Source organism: Arvicola amphibius, chromosome 8, assembly GCF_903992535.2.
Source record: "Arvicola amphibius chromosome 8, mArvAmp1.2, whole genome shotgun sequence".
NCBI lineage: Eukaryota > Metazoa > Chordata > Mammalia > Rodentia > Cricetidae > Arvicola > Arvicola amphibius.
In genome coordinates this window covers 102,183,356-102,206,255 of record NC_052054.1, presented here as the reverse complement: position 1 = coordinate 102,206,255, position 22,900 = coordinate 102,183,356, and the positions used below count along the sequence as shown (strand labels likewise).

The following is a 22,900-nucleotide window of genomic DNA, read 5'->3' as shown; positions in this document are numbered from 1 at the left end:
CGATCCCCCTGCTTTCTCCTCCTTTCCCTTCCCCTTCCCTTTCTCTACCGTTCCTCTTTTCTCTCCCTGGTAGTCCTAGAAAATGAACCCAGGTCCTTAGAAATGTTCTTTATGATAAAGGGACATTGGAGCAGCACCTTACCCAACACCTTTTGTTGAAAAGCAGTATATACCTACATCAGCACGGCACTTCGAACATGGTAATTCCCTCTAATGGGAAAGTGGGAAGGAAAGACTGGCTGTTAACAGGAAGTCAACTCATTTCAGCAATAATGTTAAAGTAGCCTTCCCGGACATTCTTGGTTAAACCTGGATAAAATTGGTGTATTTAATTTCTAATAAAAGAAAGCAGACGTTTTATTCTTTTGATGGCTCAGCACTGCGGCACTTCTTCTAGGCCCTTCTTCAATGGTAATAACCTTGTTTAATCATTCACAATTGACTAAGGAGCATGCTAAGGAAGCCCTGACGTTATGGTCAGAGCAGTTTTATGGGAAGAAATTGTTAGTGTGTAAAAGAATAAGTGTCTATATGAGCAGGAAGAGTGAGTTTAGACTTCTCTTCCTCGCTGGTCTTTCACACTGAGTTCCATGTGTCTTCTGGATTCTGTGATTTCTGAAGCCATACATCAGCAGCAGTCTTGGAGGTTCTGCAGCTGGGCCCAAATGGAAAGAGCAAACCTGTCTCTGTTTGATCTGATAGCAAGTCATTCTCGTGCTCAGATGCCACATGTGAGGGAGCCTCAGAGTGGAGTGTTCCACCCCGCCCCTTGGAACGCGGCTGCAGAAAGAACAGATCAATTGCAGAGGCCCTTGTTTGCTGCCATTGAGGCTGGTGGTCCAGTGATCACAGCCACTCAATTACAGCCCTGTGTGCGAGCATGAGCGGTGGTCATTAAATAATTATGCCTTTGATTAGTTGCTTTAACTGGTCATTGCTTTGAAATATGATAACACAATTTAGAGTTTTATTAAAAAACAATTTTTCCCTGGAATTGTCTAAAAAGATTTTGTGTTTAAGAAAAGGGAAAAAAGTCAGCAATATATTTTTGTTGGAGGATATTGAGGAAGAAAGAAGAAAGAAACAGAAAAAGGGACAGAATGAGAAGAAAGGGAAGGGTCGGGAGGTGAATATGAGAAATGGCTGTTACCCATTTTCCCTCATTTCTGACTTAGAAACAATGAAGGGCCCCAGCTTCCTGTACCCTACTCCCCAGCCCCCATCTTGTCTGACTCCATAGGATGGTAAGACAGCCCTTTCGTAGGCAAACTGAAATAAGGCAGGGGTCTTTGACCTTTCGCAGACCCTGCTACTGCTTGGCTATTGACCCTGATACCACATAGGGTTTCTTCCCACACACCTATGTTGAGTTTGGGAAACTGGTAAACTGAGAATTGAGTTTGCTCTTTGTGCGTGCGTGCGAGTGTGCGTGCGTGCGAGTGTGCGTGCGTGCGAGTGTGCGTGCGTGCTCGCTCGTGTGCATGAGTGTACGTCACAGGTTGGATGCCAGGCATCAGTTCTACAGCATGCAGTGGCTCAGTGGCACAGCATGGCACAGTGTTCTTCACAGCTCTAGGCTCCTGTCTTCCACTCTTTCCATGTGCCCAGGTGAGCACAGAAGCCCAGAAGCCATGGGGTACCAGTCTTCGTTTCCTCCCTTGAGTTTCCAGTCTGTGTGAGAATGGGCCAGGCAAGAAAATCTACATTGTCAATGCGTCGTGGAGACGATGCTTCTTTACGCTTGCATCTTACAATTTCCAGGTCACAGTTATGCTTTAGCGTGAGACTGAGGGTGTCCAGTTGATGTAACTCTTTGCTTTCCCTTTGCAGCACAGTACATCTGTAGGCTGGAGAGAGTCCCGCCATCACCTTCTTGGGAGCTTGTGGTTTTCTATAAATCAGGGGAGTTTTGCATTGATTTTATTCTCGCTGTCTGCGAGGTTTAGTGACATTTCCCAGAGTGCCCACATCAACCCACTATGTAAAAGCCCTTGGCAGTTTTCAAACCCAATGTGCTCTAGATAAATTAGTGTCTGCGGTAAAGAAAGCTATTCTTAGTTATTAGACATTAAATTGAAACTACCCAATTAAGGGTTGATAACTTGTTCCAGTAGTTTTCTTTTGGGGGATACTTTACTGCCTATGGTTTGGAATTGGGAAGGTGACTGGGTCTCACTGGATGCTGCCAGCTCTTAAGGTAGTAGGTTCTTTGTTTGTTTGTTTGTTTGTTTGTTTGTTTTTGTTTCCTAAACATGGGTGTGCTACATCCATCTGCTTGGCCTTGGATTTTGTTTAATTCTTTCAAAGTCTCCTTTGAGAACTGTTCGTCTCTGAGAGGTAGCCATCGTGCAGAGCCCTTCATAGCTCAAGTAGTGAGTTTACCTGGCCTGAGAATCTTCTGGGTGCGCCTCATGAGAGGGGCCACCACCTTGTTTATAAAATAAGTAAACTTTGACATTGTCTGGCTAAGCAAATGAATGATCACACAGCTGGACAAATTCACCCCAGTCTCAGGACACAATTACCACAGACAAAAGCTCATAGGATATGACGCACACTGCAGTGGAAGTGACAGAAAACCACAGTGCCTTTCACTTACTGCCTGCAGAAGCTCCAGGGACAAGATCGTCACGTAAAGGCCCTGGTGACACAGTCAGCCTATAGGCTGAGGAGCAAAGACATTGTCCTCTGCACTGATAGGGTTTCTACTGATAGCATCTTTGCACTTGCCCATGTCCAGTGTGGTCAAGAAATCAGTGTCTAACAAGGTTCTGGCATGAGTTCTCTTAAAAGCATGAGTTTATACTTCGTTGTATGAGCGGGGGGGTGGGGGGGTTCATTTCCTTCTAAGATGAGATGACATTGTTAGAAGTGAGTGGCCCAGCCCCTTCCTCCGTGTAAGTACAAAGACCCCACTAGTTTCTCATAATTGATTCTGAGGGCACACAGCAACCTCATTCCATCAGCCATTCTATGTGTGCCCAGGATATAATTCATGTGCACTGGAACATCCAACCTGGCCTACAAATCTGGACATAATCTCCTCATGGCTACATCATGTATTAACCAGCTGCCCAGGGAATATTTATCTAATCAACCGAGACAACTGTCGGAAGGAGCAGAGCTGACACTAGTAAGTCTGTTTTCCGGGTGCAGCAATGGAGGAAGAGTTCAAATAAAGCCTTGTTGGCTTGAGCATGCCAGCAGACTAGGGAATATTTTATTCTGTTATAAAGAACTGGTTAGGAGTCTCAGCCCTGAAAATCTGTTTTTCCTGGCTGTTTTCTTGCTGTGGTAAACGAAGTAATTGTTTTTATTTAGGAAAATAGAATAATTGAAACTTTGAGATGAAGTTCTGAGTCGCTCAGAGTCCTGCAAATCCATATGAAAATTAGCTCCCAAGAATAAGGTGGCGTGTAACAATCGAGAATTGTGGATGTTAAGTGATTCCAGTCACTCTAACCGCATAGAAAGCCATAATTTACACATTTTCCTCTCCTCTGTCTTTGAAAAGACCGAGGCTGTCTGTTAGTGATTACCAAGAGTCAAGAGTAACGTGCCCTACCTCATTTGTTCATGCAGACCCCGGATTCTTCATTCGCAGGCACTTGACAAGCGAGCGAGCTGTGATGGGGTTATACCTGTTGTTCATATGCAGAGTATGACTTGGATGTGCAGCTCTCTAGCTCTGAATGTGCAGAGTTGCAGCCACCTCCTCGCCAACCTGGTGGCTACTACCATAGGAGAAATGACTGGGCAGCTGAACATGGGCATCAGCGCTGATCTCGCTGGGTGTTTTGATTTCCCAGGTTACCAAGGAATGCCCTATTACTCTAGCTTAGTGCTCATAAGCAGTGTCTGGTTAAAATCAGTGTCATCAACAGTGTCTCTGCACTTTTAGCCCAAGCTGTTCAAATTTTCAGTCCTTTTAGTCCTTAGAAAATAACTTTGCAGCTGGTGGACCTAGTTCTAAATAATCTTGATCATCAAGTTGATATGATGTAGAATCACCCTGGAGACAGACAGCTGGGCAGATCTGTAGTGGAGTTTCTAGAGGTCGTTAGTTGAGGAAGAAAGACATAGCCTAACTGTGAGAATGCCAGTCCATGGACAGCGGTCCTGAGCTGAGTAGGAAGGGGAGAAGGGAACTGAATACCAGCATCCATTTCTCTCTGACATGATCAGCTGCCTCAAGCTCCTGTCCCATGCCTTCCCCACCGTGATGGACTGTGCCCTCCAACTGTAAATAAACCCTTCCTTTATTACCTTGCACTTGCCAGATATTTTGCCACAGCAATGAGGAGGGTATCAATTATTTAATACAGTGATGATACATTTAAATATCTCCCCCTGAGTACTCAGCCAGCAACCTTGTTTGCTTCTTCAGCTTCCTGCTTTGGCTGTCCCTATAGCAAGCCCTTGTGTGACTGAGTTCACTGTGTGTGTTTTGTTGTTGTGAGGGTGACCATGGTCCTTTGCACTCATAGCTGTGTGTTACCATGCTGAGTGTGTTTTTTTGCCCACCTATGTTGAAGTTTTGTTTGTAAAGTGAAATCGGAAGGGAGAGATTACACCCAGGGTATGTGGTTGGGTCCAATGCCGTATCTTCTGGGATGTCATGTCCATGAAGATGTCTAACATGGGAGATTTTGCTGCAACCTCGTGTCCTTCAACTCCCTGCTCTCATCCAGATGAAAACCCGGGCCAGTACCGTGAGCAGAGCTGCGGAGTGAAGAGAGCACCACATGCCTCCACCATGCTGCCTTTTGTCTCGTTCAGCTCACATGCAACGGTAGCATCAATAACAAAACCTAAATGTTAGCCTGTGTTTTTAAAGAAATTTTCATGAACGTTTCTGAAAACCCTAAAATTGTTTAGAGACAATTCAAGTGGGGTATAAGGTTGCATGTCTGTGGCCTGAGACTGAGGTAGGAGGGTTTAGAGACGGGTTCAGGAAGAAAACATCTTTGAATATGGTGGCCTTAGGCAGCACACTTCTTGTCAGGCCTGGAACCAGGGGATGATATGGAACGTGTTTGGTACCAGTTGGCTATTCCCTCTGAAATGTTACCCATGATCCTGATTGTAGTTCCTGCTGAGAAGCTCCTAAACAAGGCGACTCAAGCAATCAATGCCCCAGGAGACAAATGCTCATATCAGGACCTTGGTATCAGCCAGAACACAGCCATTTTTTACAAGGAAGAAAAAGCCATGACATTTTATACGTTGAAATTGATTATTTCATCAATAGGTTAATAGAAATCCAGGCTGTAAGTTCACTTCCTGGTTATACATCCCAACCGTAATGGGAGAACAGAGCATGAAAAATGCCGAGTGCAGAGCAACCAGGAAGAGGTTTCCAGGCTAAGCTTCACCCTTCTGCCGAGCTCAGCCTGGATTCTGCCTATTTATATGTAAATGTTCTAGAAGGAGGTCTGCTTCCCCATGAAGCTTTACAGTAACCGCTTCTTTCTGGAACTTTTGAAATATGCCCCCAGACTCTGGGTGCATCCACTAGTAAAAAATGAAGCACATGCCAGTTGTAAGCACACAATGTAACCTGTGGGAGGGGAAGGGGGAGCAGCAATCCTTTGACAGCTCTTGAAAACTGTGAGCAATTGGATTTCCTTCCTTGGTCGAGTTGACTGGCTGATATCTGAATGGCCCTTCCCAGGTGTGTTGTTTCCTGGGATAGACACAAGACCTTAAAGATGCAGAAACGAGCAAAACCCCTCCACTTTCTCCACCCACCATGAAAACTTAAATTTCAATCCATATACAATAGGCAGAAGACTCCAGGCAGCAGCTGTAGGTATTTATTGGTTAGGGATTAACATTTCGTACCCAGTCATTTGTTGGTGTTCACACTACAAAGTGAGCCTTAGGTGTTTAGTAATAGCAGCTTTAATCATTTTAAATCAGTGGGCAGTGAATTCACAGTTGTTTGCTCTCTTGATTAAACTATATAAGACTATATTTCAGAACAGCCTTTGTCCTTGACAGCTCATGTTTCACACATATATTCTGGAGATCTTTAATAAAGAAGAACTCACCTAGACCTCTCCCGAGGTCACTTTCTGCCCATCAAAGACCCCGGTGTTCACACAACCTAGCCAGGGCCTGACACCATACTGCCTGCAATTGAGTGGCTCAAACACCACAGCAGATAGGATTGAGTCAGAAATGCCTCAGCAGCAGAGCTGACCGCTCTCCAGCACGTGCCTTCACAGTCAGTCTGGCCTCCCGCCTGTGCTACGTCGCCTAATGGACGTTCCTAGCAGGCTCTCTTCCTGACTTCGGAGTTGAAAAACAAATGGCCCGTGGTGCCCTTCGTTGGGAGCATGGCAACTTTCACCCCTGTTGAATATATTGGTGTCTGCCTGCAGTAGTGGGCCCAGCTTAGATACATGGCTTTATCTCGGCCCCCCCCAAGAGCCCCCCCAAGAGCCACCTTGTCAACTCTTGTTGGCTTCTGTGACCTGTATCTGCAAGGGCTAAGGGTATCCTCAAACCATCTTCTTCCAAGCCTCAGGTATCTCATGTGTGCATGTGTGCGTGTGTGTACACGTGCATACATGTGTAGGAGTCTGCACATGCATGTATGTGTGTCTTGTGCATATGCATGTCGCCTTCCAAGGTAGCCAGTAGAAGGAAAGGGCCAGATGGAATGGAGACCATATCTGTGTCCCTGGAGTGTCTCACCACATGTCTGCAGGGCAGCGTACACAGTTGCTCTATGCCCCCTTGGCTCAGAAAGTTACTTTAACTCCAGCATTCTATTAGAAGTGACGTGGTGTCTGTCTTTTCTGAAGGACATCCTAGGAGGCTTCTGCTATGGGGGAGCCCACTTGGTCTCCAGGGAGGAAAGATGCTCCTCGGGTTCTGCAGTTTAAGCTAGTGTTCATCTCACAAACGGTTTGAGGAGGAGTTGACAAAAATATTCTTGTTTTAAAAGACTTGTATCTGAAACATAAGGTCTTAACCTGCTTACCACCAGGATCACGTGGACTAGCTTCTGGGCCATAGCCCACAGCAGCCCAAAGGCCAGCATTTGCCCTCCAGCAAGCAGCCTTGTGCTCAGCAAAGGGTATAAGCATGCACGTTTGCCTGGGAACAGCTTTGATTTCCTGAGCACTCCACTAACGAAGCTGGCTCGCCTCTACCCTTCTCACCTCTGTGCTGTCCTGGGGGGGAGTGGAGGGCCAATGGGAGCCCCTTGTGCCGCCCCTTGCTGCGCACTCAGGTGACTTCATGCGCTGCTTTGACATTTCTTTTCTCCCTTTTTCATTTGTTTCCTTTTCCTTTTTGTTGTCTCTCTTTCCCCTGCCCTCTCTGCTCTCGGGATGCAGCCAAACGCAAAGCATGGAAACTAAACCGTGTTGGTAGCCTGCGAAACATATACAGCAGCAGCAGCACCAACACCGAAGGTAACCGCACCCGCCCAGCCGGGCTCCCGCCTCCCCGCCTTCCTGCCTTCCTGCCTTCCTGCCCATGCAGACATGGAAATGCAGCCGCATGCCCCCGCCTTGTGTTTGCAGTCGGCCCTGTGGTCTTTCCATCCTTTTGTTTGTGTGTTCTATTTTACCATTCATGTTCCTTTCAGCTTACTTAAATTTTGACCTTTCCCTTCAGTCGTAGGGTAGTGATGTTTAAATTACTTTGGAAACCTATTTTCTCCTCTTTTTTCCCCCCTTTCCTTTATACATGTGGGCACTCAATGTAATATTTCCCAAGTTATTACAGTTTTTAAAAGTGTTAGTATCAGGTGTAATGATCTGTAGCCAAATACAATAGTGTGCCGTGACATTTAAGTAACAGTCTTAATTTGTTTTGTGGAAGCATTCTCCATAATGCTCTCTGCAGCTCTAATCCAGAGGCAGGCAGGCCCGGGCCATTTGCATGGGCTGCTATTGCTTGTAAATTCCGTATATTGTTTTGTTTCTAAAGGTCGTCTGGTGCCAAAGTTCACAAATTGACTTGGGTTGCTTTTTTCACCAAAGACAGCCGTCATTGCTTTTGTATAATAGCAGATTGAATTCCCCCCCACACCTTCATTTGAACAACACAATTATAAATTGCCTTTTTTTTATGATTACAAATGTCAAGGGTCAGAATTATTTTGATACCAGGCAAGGGAAAACCAGCGCCATCCACCTAGTATACGAAGGGAGGCTGGAGGGTATACACGATGCAAAGCAGGTCACAATCCAGCGAGCTTGGTATAATAGGGGGGATTTCTTTTTCACTTAAGTGCAAGCCAAATGGGTCAAGTAATGGCGAACTCGCGCCCTAACACTAATTGACTTATTTGGGGATGATTATAACTGTAATATTTTTCTTAATGTCACTGTTTTCTGGGCTGTTGATTTTAGCGATTGCCAAGTAGTGGCATTAAATCTCCTGTAAATTTTAAATTGCACACTATTTCTGTAAACAAGTCCCTTCTTCACATCCCAGTCATTAACCTTTCCTGATTTATATCCCCGTCCTCTCTCTCTCTTCCCTTCACAATTACTCCTGCCTCGCCTCCAAAAGCCCTGCTCTCAGGCAGAAATGAATGCACAGAACCAAAGCCACACTCGCAGGGCAGCTTGTTAAAGAGCCATTTTGTAATCACAGTATTGTTTGCACTACTCAAGAGGAGGTGATTGGTCCAGATCCTGTGTATCCTGGCCTGGCCACATCTCTCTTCAAAGCATTCAGAAAGCAAAATGAGAGAGAGGGGGCAGAACGGGGATTTAAGAAGCCGCCTCACCGGTTACAGTTTTCTGTTGAGCACAAAGGGTATCAGTTTGCTCCCTCACAGTTCTTTAGATGGTAGGTTTTTTTCTTTTTCTCTTAATTTTTTCTTGTTTTGTTTTGTTTGGAGTACTTGTCATCTCTCTGTTCTGTGTCTATATCAAAGGTGTCTTTTATATGGTATAGGTTATAGGTTTATTGATGACTTCTTGCCTTAAAAACTAAAGAAAGTTGTGACCGTTTTTTAAATGTTATTGAATACAGAGTTGAGGGACGGTAAGATGTATAATTCACTCATTAGCCTCGAGACTAAATCCTTCCTACCCATCACCTGCCAGAAGGCCTCGCAGGAGACCATGGTGGGCTGAGTTGACACTGTGTATTTAAGGAATCACGGGAAGGCTGATTTCTCAGTATTCGCTGCTCGGGTAACAGGGAACTTGTCATCCAAGGCAGCCAGAGCTTCGGAGGCCACTTAGGGGTTATAGAGGGCAGACAATGACAAGATGAAGTTTACTCCTCTCTGAGTTCTCAGTAGCTTAACTCACTTGGGGTCCCTCCTTTATGAGTGAGTGCCACAGGTATCCATGGGGACTGGGGGGGCAGGCAACTGTGTGGGCTGAGACACAGGTAGCCATGAGGGTTGGGGTACAGGCAGTGACCACACTTTGGTTATCCCCTATTTCCAGCTACAGTAAGCTGCTCCATGTATGGTTACATTTGTTTCAGTTGAGTAACATGGTCATTCCTCATTACTTTGTGTGTGCATACTACCTCATCCCATATGTAATTTTTAATAATTTGTTACAGAATCCATGTAATTCCATAAATTACCAAAATATTTTTCTAATCTCAGGCTTTTAATATATGATGTGACCACAAGATCGCTGCCTATAAACTGACCCTTCATGAAAATGTGTGTGCTGAAGACTGTCTTCTGATAGATGATCTGGCATGTACCCATCCTGAAGTGTAGTATTTCTTAAAATGCCTCACTCGGTCGATTGATTCAGAGATTCCCAGAAAATACCAAAATAAAGTTGGTTCAGAGTTCAGTTTTCTAGACACAAAAATTAGGTTTTTTTAATTGGGAGGAGGAGCAGTTAATAAACCCTGTTTTGGGTAGCCTGAGTGTGGCTCAGAAGTTGTGGGACCCTCCTGGGGACACACGTTGTGAGACAGACTGGGCTGTGCCGAAGCCCTGTGATCTCACTGAAGTCTTTTCTTTGATACACACACTGTCCTGGCCCCTGGACCACACTGTCTCGTTTGATCCTCACAGTGCCCCTGCCAGGTAGGTACTGTGTTACACACAGGAAATTGAGGCTGTAGTAAGTCACACAGACCCTGTACTGAGCTCCAGGACCTCCACTCCGGAGGGGCGATGGTGGACACCCAGAATGTGTGAAAATGGATTGTTAGGGGGACAGGCATGGGTTATAAAAAAGCGCAGGTGGATGCTTTGCCCCGCAGGTCTGCTTACCCTTGAAAGCCAGGTAGACACTTGGTGCTCATCCTGTAGAACCCAGGGTTGAAGCTTTGTTCCTTCTTCACAATTAAACTCCCACCCAGGGTTGGTAAAAATGGAATGTTCTTCAGCAGGAATTGCAGCTTTGACTTGTCTCTGAAGCCTGTGGAGCAGGGTCCCCGGGGCCTCTTAGTGGCATGGTTCCCCAGCCAGCCCTCTTGCTAGCCCAAGCAGAAAAGGTCTGGATGTCAGGTGGGTGGGGCTCACTTCCAGCGTTTGACTCTGTGGCAGATGTTTCTGAGAGAGTGCCTAGAAGCCAAGATGTAGGACAAACAGGCCCTGCATGACAGTGTCCTTCCAGGTTAGTGTGACGTAGAAATAAGGCTGTCCCATCTCAGAAGCCAGAGCCAGGTGGACTCACCAACCGAGAACTTCTGATGTGTGGATAAAGGGGGTACAGTAAAGGGAGCAGTGAGCACTGCTTCGTGTGCAGAGTCCACCCATTCTGTCACAGCATAGTGAGTGCCTGAACATAGCCCACCTCACACGGCAGATGACCCTCACACCCAAGGATCTGCCAGACTCCAAAAAGAGTCCAAAAAGAAGACCCTGTGGTTCTGTTCTGTCTACAAAGGTCCATTTCTGTGGGTTTGGAATCTGTCCAGAGACAGGCAGAGGAAACCCACACTGGGTCCATCACTTTGAGGCACAGGCCTCTCAACAGAATCCAGTCTGTGGTGTTCTGATATAATCACTGAAATTCAACCTAGAGACTCTATGGAAAGTCACTTGTCAGTATAGGGACAAACTGGCAGAAGCAAGTGTACCTAAGTACTAAGTGTTAATGCAGCTGTCTTGGCTGCTGCTCCACTGCTATGACAAGACACCATAGCCAAGGCAGAAAGCAGGTAAGTGAGCATAGCACGGGGCAGTGACTCAAAGCTCACGTTTTTAGATAGAACCATGAGGCAGAGAGAGAAGCAAGGAGAGCTAACTGGAAATGGGGTAGGCTTTTGAAACTTCAAAGTCCATCTCCAATGACGCACCTCCTCCAGTGAGGCCACACCTCCTAATCCTTCCCAAACAGTTCCACCAACTGGGGATCCACTATTCAAACATATGAGCTTATGGGGGCCATTCTCATTAAAGTCATAGGAGCTAAAGCAAGATTGGGAAATCTTGGCTTCATGGAGAGACAAGGAAGCCTGGCCATGCTGGGCAGCCCATTCTGGGCAAGCAGAAAGGTCTGTTGATTGTCTCTGACAGACCTGGGCCTCCCAGCACAGCTCACTCCCTGGCTCCTGCAGCTGTGACCCTAGCAGACCCTGAACAGTGAAGACAGACCGCATCCCAGCAGTCAATATGCAGAGCCCTGCACATGTGTCGTCCCCGTGTTTTCCTTTAAGAGTGGGAGGGAATAGGAAAGTAGCCTTGGCATGATGGTGGGTTTGAGCTGGCATCTTAGACAGGCTGTCTCCATCATCAGGTAAATGCCCACACTGCATGCCAGTTGATTGTGGGCCTTTAAAAGAGACACACTGAAACATTTTACAAAATGTATTGCTCAAAAAAAATAGCATATATGCCTGAGGCTGTGTATGATATTGTATCACATGGCCCATAAGGCCCAGGTTGTGGGAGACCTGGAGGTTGAAACTGAACACTGTCCATTTGTTTACAGTTCACACCGAGGACAGTGGCCTCTTTAGATCACAGGGATGTCTTCCCTTGCAGAAGGAAAGTGGGGACAGCATGCTGTGGTGTTCCCTAGCCAGCTAGTGCTGATGTGGCCGAAGACCAAAAAGGTGGGGAGATGATGGCTCCATGGTTACAAATAGATGCTGATCTTGCAGAGGACCCAAGTTCAGTTCCCAGCACCCACATCATGCAGCTAACAGCTGTCTGTACCTCCAGCTCCAGGCGATAGAGAATCCCCTTCTGACCTCTCTGAGTACCTGCACTCACAGGCACAAATCTTGAAAAAGAGGTGGAGTGACCTGCCTGTGGGCACCCATTAAACAGGGTATATGGCAAACCCTGCTGGAAAACCCTTTGCTAATACTCATGAATGGAGGGGTGGCTATAGGCAGAGTTGGAGTCTGTGTGTTGAGCAGAGGTATGGTGTGCCTACCAAAGACCTATCCTTCTGTGGCAGGAGCCGAGGAGGTGGCACCCATCTGTATACCTCTGGGCTCCCTTCAGTCAGCATTCCTGTCAGCCATACTTATGTGGCTACTTCCAGTCTCCACCAGAACACTCCTCTCTGTACAGTGCCAAAAGCACATGTCATTCTTGCCACGTTTGTCAGTCAGTGTAGCAGGAAGCAGACTCTACCTTACGGCTGGAATCCTGGGTGGACCTCGGGTTAGGAGCCCAGATTCCAGGAAGCCTGGGAAACCATTTTTCACCCTCCAGAATGCAGATTCCCATATGGCAGTGAGGAACTGACATAAGGGACCCTTGCAGCCCATTCATCCTTTCTACTTGGAGAACAAACCCACTCAGCTCCCTTGTTCTGGTCACACCACTGTGAAGCGCATCTTTGAGGACAAAAATTGGAGGGCCTTGGTCTTGGTCTTGGTCTTGGCTTTGGTGAAATCCGTCTTTCCTGTCCCCTCTATGAGACCAGTATCTGCAAGTGTCCAGCTCTTCCCTCTCCCACCCCTCCTCCGTATTCTTCCTCATCAGGTGTCTCCTGTTAAAAACAGCTGCCCATGTTTGAACTATTTTCAGCTGTGTGTAGCCCTTTAACCCTTTGTCTGCTAGAATTCCACAAAAATAATTGATGACTGATTGGCCCATTAACCTTTAAGGGGGAAAAAAGTTTGACAGCCCAGACTTGTGTAATGAGGAGGGATTCCCTGTGAAGTCGGTCTGATGGCTGAGATGCTCGCCCCTGAGGAGGTAAAATTAGCCCCCCGGGGCCTCGTCTGCATAGAAACTGGACACAATTAGTGTGATATCCGGTGTTATTAATGTCATTGGGAATAATTGGGCAGGTTGGTTTCGACGGGTTCATGGCTCTAAAATACTATTATAGTGGACCTTTCCACAGCCAACCGTTAAACACAGAAAACTGTTTAAGCCCCTGGGAGCCCAGTCACTGTGTTAGTGAGCTGGGGACCAGGGCTGTGCATAGCCTGGAGTTTCGGGCTGGGGTGAGGTGGCCTTTAGGCATCTCCTTGAAGTGGGGCATAACTCTGTGCTTGTGTGTGTTTCTGGAACTGAGAATATGCTTCTCGTGTATATGCCAACAGTGTCTTCTACCACCTGAGTCTCTTCCATGATGAACTCTGCATAAGCTCCTGTGCCTGTCATTATGACCGGTGTGTCTGCCAATGACACCAGAGAATAAAACACCAAAACTAACCCTTCTCACTGTCAAGCACTTGTCATTTGGGGGGTGCGGGGGGACCCACAGCTGTCATCTCACTCCTTGGAGGCAGAGGCAAGGCAGGCAGGCGATCATGAGTTTAAGGACAGCCAGGGCTAGAGTGAGACCCAGTCTACAAAGGACAGTAAATGAACAGAGGACAGCGGCCGCGCTCAGCCCTCTCTGACTGATGGGCATCACAGCGCCTGGCGCGCTTATGATCGTTTTTAAAAAATCTGTTTGCTAAAAACTCTACTATCATCAACTGTCATTTTATAAAGTAACACAGCCTTCTGGCCACTGAGGGATTGACGGGCACTACGTCACCTGGTGAAATGTCTGCGCATTGAGAGGAAGGAGCATGCTGCATGGGGCCACACTGAAGCGCGAGCATGGATCAAGTCGGGAGGCCTCTGAGGTGCTGTCAGTAAACATTGACTGGCATGTCACCTGGCAGGCCCTGCCAGGACCCATGCACTGGCTTCATCAGTCCTTGTTGCGAGTGACAGGAACCTTTTTAAAGGGGAAAAGACCCAAAGACAGTAAAACATCCAGGGGGGTGCAGCTGACTGGACGGACATCTGGACTTAGGCCCTGGAAGGTATTGGGCTTCTTGGCACCTTGATCCCTGACTGCAATGTGCTGGTGGCACTCAGTGACCTCCACCAGAGGAGAGGGCAGGACCACACCCCTTGCTTTTGTGGGTTAACATCTGTTACTTTCTGGAATTAAACGTGCAGTTTTGGGTTTCAGAACTTTTTTTTTTTTTACTGAGTTTTCAGGTTGCTCTATAGCCTCGCACAGTACATTAACTCTGGACTTTTCTGTCCTCCCTAAAACTCCTTTTCAAAATGCAATGAGCAGACTTCACTCAGGACCCCAATAAAGACATGAAGCAGCCGAAAGGGGTACAGGGTAGTGAGGTGGCCTTGAGAACTGGAGCACACTCGTGCACACCTCCAAGTGAGCCATTGCTAATGTCACTGTGCTTGGCTCCCTTTCCCTCGCCCAGTTGTATACCTTCCTCCCATCCAAGTGGACTCAGCGTGGTCCAGCGTACTGTCACTCGGAAGACAGTAGACATGATGACCTGACTGGATTAGAAGTGAGGTGTCAGAGGGAAGGCAACAGCAGCATCTGTGAGGGAGAGGGCAGATGACTGAGCACACGCACGGCTACTTTGCAGATTGTGCCATCAAGTTTGAGGTGGCACACTATATGGAGTGGAGTAGGAAAGGTGTCTGTCTGCAGGGTGTACGTCCTACATGAAGGCCAACACATTTATAGCGAGACTCTTGGAGCTCAGAGTAGAGTGAAGAAATCCTTACACTATGTAGGTGCCCAAGAAGATACAAGAGGTAGCCGTAAGGAAAGCAGAGAGGAGCAACAGGAACACACCAGGAACACAGAGGAGGGAGAAAGGTCTAAGTGTGCAGAAGCTGCAGCCATCTAGAAGGAAAGCTGACAGCGCAACACAGCGGGTTTCCTGGTGTTCCTGTGAATTCTGCCCTCTAGGTACCTGTGCAGAGAGAGGCACATGGCTCCCAGGACAAAGCAGAGCCAGACTGTACCTGCGCGGCTTCATCTGAACATTACAGCTAAGCTGGAATCAGAACAAGGCCGAAAGTTTGGTGATATCTGTGTAGCACTTGACCCGGGTACTCAGCCATTTCTGTCATTTTGCGCTCTGTCATCCACACATGGGTGTGCTTGTCCCTGCTAAGTAGGATGCTTCAAAGACCACCCTCTGCCTCCCCTGACACCCAAGGCATGAAGGAGGTAATGAGAGCCCTGGGACCGAGCCCACACCTCGGTCATGCCAGTTTGGCTCCTTGGCCTTTCCATTCGCACTGCAGCCCATGATTTAGGCTACAAACATAGGCAGAAATCCTCTAAGGGAGTGTACAGAGCTCTAACTGTAGAGCTCGCGGTTGTCATGTCTTCACCAGACATGCAGTAAGTCCCGACCAGAGGAAGCGTTCTTCTCATCCTTGAGTTTCACAGATGTCAGATGAGGGGAGGCTATGCAGATGTCGTAATGAACAGTATTCACATCCACCCATGAATACCAAGTGTCCTTGCATTCTACCCAAGAATTATATAGCTTGTCCCTGCCCTACCTCTCTGTTCACTGAGAGTTTTAGGTACCGAATCAGTGCTGTCTTGCAGACCTCTGTGTGGTAAAAGTTGCAGTGAATAGTATCATGACATAGAAGCCAGTGGATCAGGAGAACAGGTCTTTTCAAGCCCACAGATGCCGTGGCTCTACTGGTAATTGCAGGGTGTGGTTGCAGGTCAACCATGAGGAAACCTGTCTGAAGTTACTATGTAGTCTTTTTTTTAATGAAAAATTTAACTAATCCCCATGTCCAAGGTCCTTGGGGCTCCTCCCCAGCCTTCCTCCACACAGCAGGTGGACTCGTTCTGCTTCTCCACAAACACAGTCCTCATTTGAGTACCATTCCTGGCCACAACCTGTAGTTGGCTTTGGGTTTTTTGTTGTTGTTGTTGTTGTTGTTGTTTTGTTTTTGTTTTCTGTTTTCTGTATTTTTCTTCTTTGGGGTTCTGCCATCCAGTTCACAAATAAATCCACAGAGTCTTAGTCTTACTTATAAATGCCCAGCCTTGACTTGTCTGTAGCCAGTTTTCCTAACTTAACTTATCCTCTGGGCTTTTTACCTTTCTTTATTCTATATATCTTTTTTTTTTCCACCCTGGCCCCTGGCGTCCTCCACTCCTCCTTTTCTCCCTCCTTACTCCTCTTCTTTTTCCTAGATTTCTCCAACTATTTATTCTCTCTGCTCACCAGCCCTGCCTGTTTCTCTCTCCTGCCTAGATATTGGCCATTCAGCTCTTTATTAGACCAATCAGGTGTTTTAGACAGGCAAGGTAACACAGCTTCACAAAGCTAAACAAATGCGACATAAAAGAACGCAATACACCTTCGCATCATTGAAACAAAATGTTCCACAGCATGAACAAGTGTAACACATCTTAAGGTAATACCACACAACAAGCACCTGCTTTTTGAACTCTTAATTCTCAGACTCCAAAGTCCAAGAACCAAAGAGATCAAGAAAAGAACTCAGGAAACACACATGCCCACGGTTAAGCAAGCTCACGGCTTCCTTGGGCTACCTGCATTTACTGTTGAGCTCAGGTCACACTCTGGCCCAGCCACGAGCACAGCCTCGGTGCAAACACCCGAAAGGACTGACATGCCAGAGCCATGGCTGTAAGGCCTGGCCTCCTCGGCACTACATCACAGCTGCAGAGCGTGGCTGAAATGTGGCAGCTCTTATCCTACAGGGGAGTCACGGGCCTTGGCAGTGTTGGAGGGTGTAGGTGCTTTTGTCAGCTGTCGTCATTTTCATTCCTGCAGATGGGTTTTCTGGGAGAAACGCGGGGCTTTGCACACAGGTGTGTCTGCCTGCCCACCCTCCAGGTGGTGTTCACACTGAGCCCCTTAGGGTTAAGACCCGTTCATCAGGAGAGAGAGAGGGGGAGGGAGAGAGGGAAAGAGACAGACCTTGATTACATTCCAAGTTTAGTGCTGGTTGGTTTTTTTGGTTTGTTTTTTTTTTTTTTTTTTTTCCCAGAACACTAAAGACTCCATACAAGTGTGCCATAGTGATTGGTGGTGGTAGTGGTGGTGGTTGCAGAGGTCTTACATTGAAGACCTGAGCATGCCGTTCCCGGATGGTGTCCCAGCCCCTGGGAGTGGGGCTTGATGGCATCCTTGGGATCAGGGGAGGCACCATGCCCTGGTGGCAGTGCAGTGGCAGGGCAGGGAATAACTTAGTTGATTAGCAGGTCTACGGGTTACTTTCCTGTGACCACACAGCCAGTTCCAGGCCAGTGCTAAGAAACTCCTCACCACTGAGGCATGTGAAGGGTCCAGCCTTGGCTTCTGACTGTTTTTCCTAAGTGGTGCCGCCTCTGAGCAGACAGTGAGAATAAGGACCGAGTACACAGCCTCTGGTGGCCAGGCTGCTTGCCGCTGTGCTCATGTACAGTTAGCTAACGATAAACTCCATAGGAGCTGCCTGTGCCCAATCCACAGGGGAGGAAAGTGCGCCTCAGGAGCTTACCTAAAGGCAGAGGGACAGGTACTGTCACAGGATGTGGACACAAGCTCTCTTCCCCTTTCAAAACAGGTGTCTCTCTGTGGCCACCCAGCCAGACCCGTGCCCACTAAACCCCTCTGTGTTGCCTGACGTCACTTTATCCGAGTCTTAGTAAGATGAGAGCTAAAGCTCCCGTTGACATTTGCTCGACCGAGTGCTGATGCCACCTTGGTGTTCCCAGTGCAGTTCCCTGGATCCGTACTCAAGCCCTTCCATAGGCCAGTTTCCCATCCAGCAGAACTAACCCCATTTTCCTCTCGCAGATCCAAGGGACAGCAGTAAGTTGCAAACTTACTTTCCTAAGTTGCTTGGTCTGTGCCCACACAGAGACCCTGAAATCCCACGCTGTCTCTCCTTTCTCCCCGTCCCCCAAGCATTGATCGAAACCTAGTTATCGCTGCTGGCTTTTGGAAGCCGGCCTTGAGTGTTGGCGGGTGTGTGGATCAGATCTCAGCGCTCCCATCCTGTGTGTGCCGCCAGCCCCATGCCTGTGCCATTGAATCCAGAGGCACTTGTGACAGGATGGGCTCGGGCGCTGCTGTCTCATGAAAGTGAGCTCTTCATCCCACCTCTGTGTTCCAGAGCAAGAAGAAAACTTTGAGTTTATCATTGTGTCCCTCACCGGCCAGACATGGCACTTTGAAGCCACCACATACGAGGAGCGAGATGCATGGGTCCAAGCCATCGAGAGCCAGATCCTAGCCAGCCTACAGTCCTGCGAGAGCAGCAAGAATAAGGTAAGGCCCTCAGCAGGCTGCCCCAAAATCAAGGCTGCTGATCATTAAAGTGAGAAGAAGGCCCAAGTGGAGCCAGGAGGGGGGTATGGGGACACAGGGGCATCAGATGGCTTGTGTGGATGACAAGACCCAGGTATGCTTTGTGAGGAGAAAAAAACTAAGTAATTGAAAAGATGAAACCACTTTGTATCTACAAACACCATGCATGTGTTGGTGTCCTGGCTTGGCCGTCTGTGTGTGGCAGGATGTCCAACATGAAGCCTTTGCTGTGGTAGCCGGCGCTACATGGGAAGCTTTCGCCTCTCTCTGTAGGCGATGAAGCCTTTTGGACTCTGCCTGCTTATGCGTCCATACTTATTTTTTTTGTTGTTATTGTTTGAGGCAGAATAAATCAGAAAAAGACACAGACTTAAAAGATGCCCTATTCTGCCCTCATAAATGTCTCGAATATCACAGGGATACAAACGGAACGCAAAGGAGATAGAGGGAGTTTGGGCAAGGTGAATTTTCTGTTTTTTTAAAGTCTGGTTTATGTTTCATTCAGTAATTAAAAAGAGTTCTCCGGCAGTTGTTTGGCCAGAAATAAAAGTGTGTTCACTGCGTTTTCTGGGCCACTGCTCGGCAATCTTCCTTATACCGGTCCTGTCTTTCCCAGCCGGGTTCTTTCCATTTCAGTCTTTGAACCCTTAGATACTCAGAGTCCTTTGCTGACCCGTTGAGATTCTTGGTGAGCATTTTGATTTTTCAAGCTGTGATCGACTGGAAACTGAAGAAAGACATGGCCATCCACCTGCAGTTCATTTATAAGCCGTTAAAGAAAGCTCTGCCCGTGATGGATGGCCAGCTTTGTCATTAAGAAGGGAGCCTGCTTTTCAGAGAGATGGGGTGTGTTATTTTATTGCCCTCTTGAGCCCGGGTAAGCCAGACCACAGTCATTCTTGTTATTATGTAATTTGCTTCTCTCTTGGAAGACAGTTTATACCCTGCTCAGGAGAACCACTGTTTTCACTCTGAGCTTCCTGGATTCTCAGGTCATATTCCTATCTAGCCATGATGTGTCTCCCCACCTCACCCCTGGGCACAATGACACCTGCCATCTGCAGACTTGGAATTCTGGTTTCAGAGCAGGGAAAGGGACACGTGCTGCTGATCAGACAAGCACATCCCCGGGTGTTATGGAGAAATTAATTTTATACGTTCTGACTGAAGCCACGCCTCTTCTTGATTTTAGAAGCTCTGACCAGTGTGGGCTCCTCCCATTCCACTTCCTTGAGAGCCTCTTCCCTCTTTGCTACTCTGATTGCAGACAGTAGGGTGTCATGAACTAGACGCCAATGCCAGCCCACCTAAAGCTGCCCTCTGTAACCATGGGCAAGCACACTTGTGGAAATGGCTTCCCCTGAGAGGAGGTCCCTTGAGCAACTGAAGGACACCAGACACAAAGAAAGAGTAAAATGGGGCATAGATCTTCCAACATGGATGACTTGAAGAGAAAAGTCCAGACTCCGTTAGAGAGAGAAGCATCAAGTATGACAATTCCTGGTGGATAATACAGAGCTGACCCAGACAGACAGAGCAGCCACCCAGTAAGGCACAGCATTGTACAGATACATGGAGGAAAAAACAGGGAGCTAGGTAGATACCCCTCCCCGTGTGTGTGACACCTCCAGACGCAAACTCAAGTTGTTAACTGATTTCTGAGGAAATAAAAACACAGTGGTAAATAATGCCGATTAAGCAATAGCAGAAGTAAATGATAACAGTATTAATTAACAAGCAATAAATTCACATCCATCTGTTTAGCACAAGATACCTCAATTTGTGAAGAATTTGTACACAAAAGAAGTTATTCTAAGTTCTGAAACTGGTCAACTTTTGCTTCAACTGTAATATCAAATGCTTGTTGAATAAATAAACCTTTTAAAATACGCATATGCTTTCCAACTCTGCCCCTTGCTTCCGGGATTTCATCCTTGCTACGCAGTCAGGAATATGTGTAGGGATTTACAGAAAGCATTTTCTTTACAGCTCTCTCTAGGGTCAAGGATGCCTAGAGCATTCTGAATACACAGCCAAGGAACTTGCTATATATATATATATATATATATATATATATATATATATATATATATATATATATATATATATAAATGGATTCATATGCATGCACTTAAATGATGAAGTTGACATCAAGTGATAGAGAGATAGACAGTACTAAGCAGGAAAGGCAATAGGTACCCATCTGGCTTTCCTACAGTGCCTGTGCATGGAAAAACTGCCAGAGGATCTCTGAGTGATGGAATCCTAGTTTATAAGTGCTTGTGTCCCAAATTTTCTAATGTTGCCGCAATTGGTGGGCCTTAAAAAGAAAAAAATCTTTTCTGAGAACCATAAGAATGAATACCCCTGCCTCACTCCAATGAGTGACTGATTTCATAGCAACTGAGAGGTCATCACATGAGGGAGAGACTCTTCTGGCTATGATGTGTGCTATGGTCTGGAGTTTTCTGATAAAGATTCAGAAGATAGCTCTGTGCATGCTGATTAAGTCCTGACCCTTGGCTGATAACACAGATTATTTTTTTCTCACTCTTTAATCTTCGTACCAAGTAGCTATATGCATGAAGGTGTATGAACCAGTGACATTTTCCATGTAGCAGTCTTTGGTTCATTCACAAATTATGGCGGTCTGACCATTTGGCTCATTTTGGGGATTGTCCGTCTCAGCCAATAATCCTGACATACGACCTGTCGCTCTCCCTCCCGAACTTCCCTAAGACACCAGAAAAGGAAAAATTGTTTGGAAATTGCACACCGCTGCACCTCTGCATAATCTGTGTGGCTTTTCTCTGGCATCATTAGAAGACGTGTGGCCTTTTCCTGGCTGCTCATCTCTTGCACTTTTTGTCTTCCTTTGTGCCTAGTCCCGACTAACCAGCCAGAGCGAGGCCATGGCGCTGCAGTCCGTCCGCACCATGAGAGGGAACTCCCACTGTGTGGACTGTGACACCCAAAGTAAGTAGACGGGGCTGACGGCCCCCAGACCTGTTACCAGCTGTGCCATTAAGGGCTAGGCATGTTTGAATGCTTCACACAGCCTTACTGGTGGAAGCGTGTCTTTTCTTATACACTGGACTTCTGTGTGCCCTGCTTAAGCCTCGGGCATCACAGTGGTTGAAGGACTGAAAATGTAAAGACTACATCTCTTGGAGTTACCCCGGTATGTCACACTTTCTGTTGTGCAAAAGGTAATATTCCCTTTGAGAGTTTTCTTTTTATATCCTGGGGGCAAAGTCTGCCCCCTCAGAAGCTATGTTGAATAAACTTTGCCCGTTTATATCGTTACGTAGGGTCTTGAGGGGCATGGGAATGCAGTTCAAACAAGAGGTGCTGGTTCAGGTGAGGGATGTCTGGGAACTGAACAGGCCTGTGTTGTTGGGCAAGGCACCCAGGGCACATGGTCTACAGCCTTGGGGAAGAAACAAAAGGGACATAGGTCTTTGAGATCTTCAACCTCAAAGCAAGCTTCCCACCAGAGTTTGCTTGTCAGGAGGACTCTGAGGAAGAGTAGAGTGTGTGAGAGTCGTGTGACTGGAGTCTGTGGCCTCACAGAGTTCTCCCTCGGTGAGCCCAAAAGAAAAGTGGCGACTCAGGCTGGAAACGACGCAGATGGCGCAGATACTCGGGTGCCACTACCAAGAGGGCTGTGAGCTCTTTATGCATTTGTAGGCGGGGGTGAGCTGTCCACATCTCCTAGTAGGGATAGAATTCTGTGCAGTTTTATGGGGAGTCTGTCTGAGGGCACCAGAAGAGAACAGCAGAGTGAGCCAGAGACCTGCAGGAGGATTGTGAGCGTCACCTCATGAGACACGGAGACACTAGCCCAGACTTGCTGCGGACCAAGGGAAAGAGCTGAACTGCCCCCAGGGGCCCTGACCAGCAGGTTGTCCAGCGGCCTAGCTGACCACAGCCCAGCAGGAGCCTGTCCTCGGGACAGGAAGGGCACACTCTTCCATAGACTCCTTTGGGCGCTGCTTTAAAGTCTCTCTTTGTTTGAATTTTTAAATTTTACTTTCAAAACGTGAGCTGAAGAGAAAAGAACGTATATTTGAAGTGTGTTTTTATCCGAAACTTTTCTTAAACCAGACATTTTTTTAAGTACAGAACCTGAGGCATATTTAAAAAAAAAAATCCAGAGATTGATGTCTCTAATTGTTTCCAGCATGCAACTAGAGATTCCTCAAAAAGAAACCAATTTATAGCTTTACAGAAACTGTGGCATGTGGCAAATTGGAGGTCACAGGTCCTTTCTGAGAGGAGGTGGATATATGCGTGGTAAGGAAAGGGAGGCCATGAGACCAGACTGTAGACAAAGCCACATGAGCAGATAGGGCGGAGCTGATAAAGGCAGAATTGAAGCTTCAGAAAAAGAGGTTTGAAGGCCATTCACCAAGTA

At 47.1% G+C, this 22,900-nt stretch overlaps 1 protein-coding gene across 1 annotated transcript in view; it reads left to right on the top strand.

Moving 5' to 3' along the window:
• Agap1 (ArfGAP with GTPase domain, ankyrin repeat and PH domain 1) overlaps positions 1-22,900 on the top strand; it is a 449,843-nt gene that overhangs the window by 369,833 nt on the left and 57,110 nt on the right. The window contains 2 exon segments of the mRNA XM_038339225.1: positions 18,290-18,444; positions 21,369-21,459. Coding sequence (XP_038195153.1) covers positions 18,290-18,444; positions 21,369-21,459 — 246 coding nt within the window.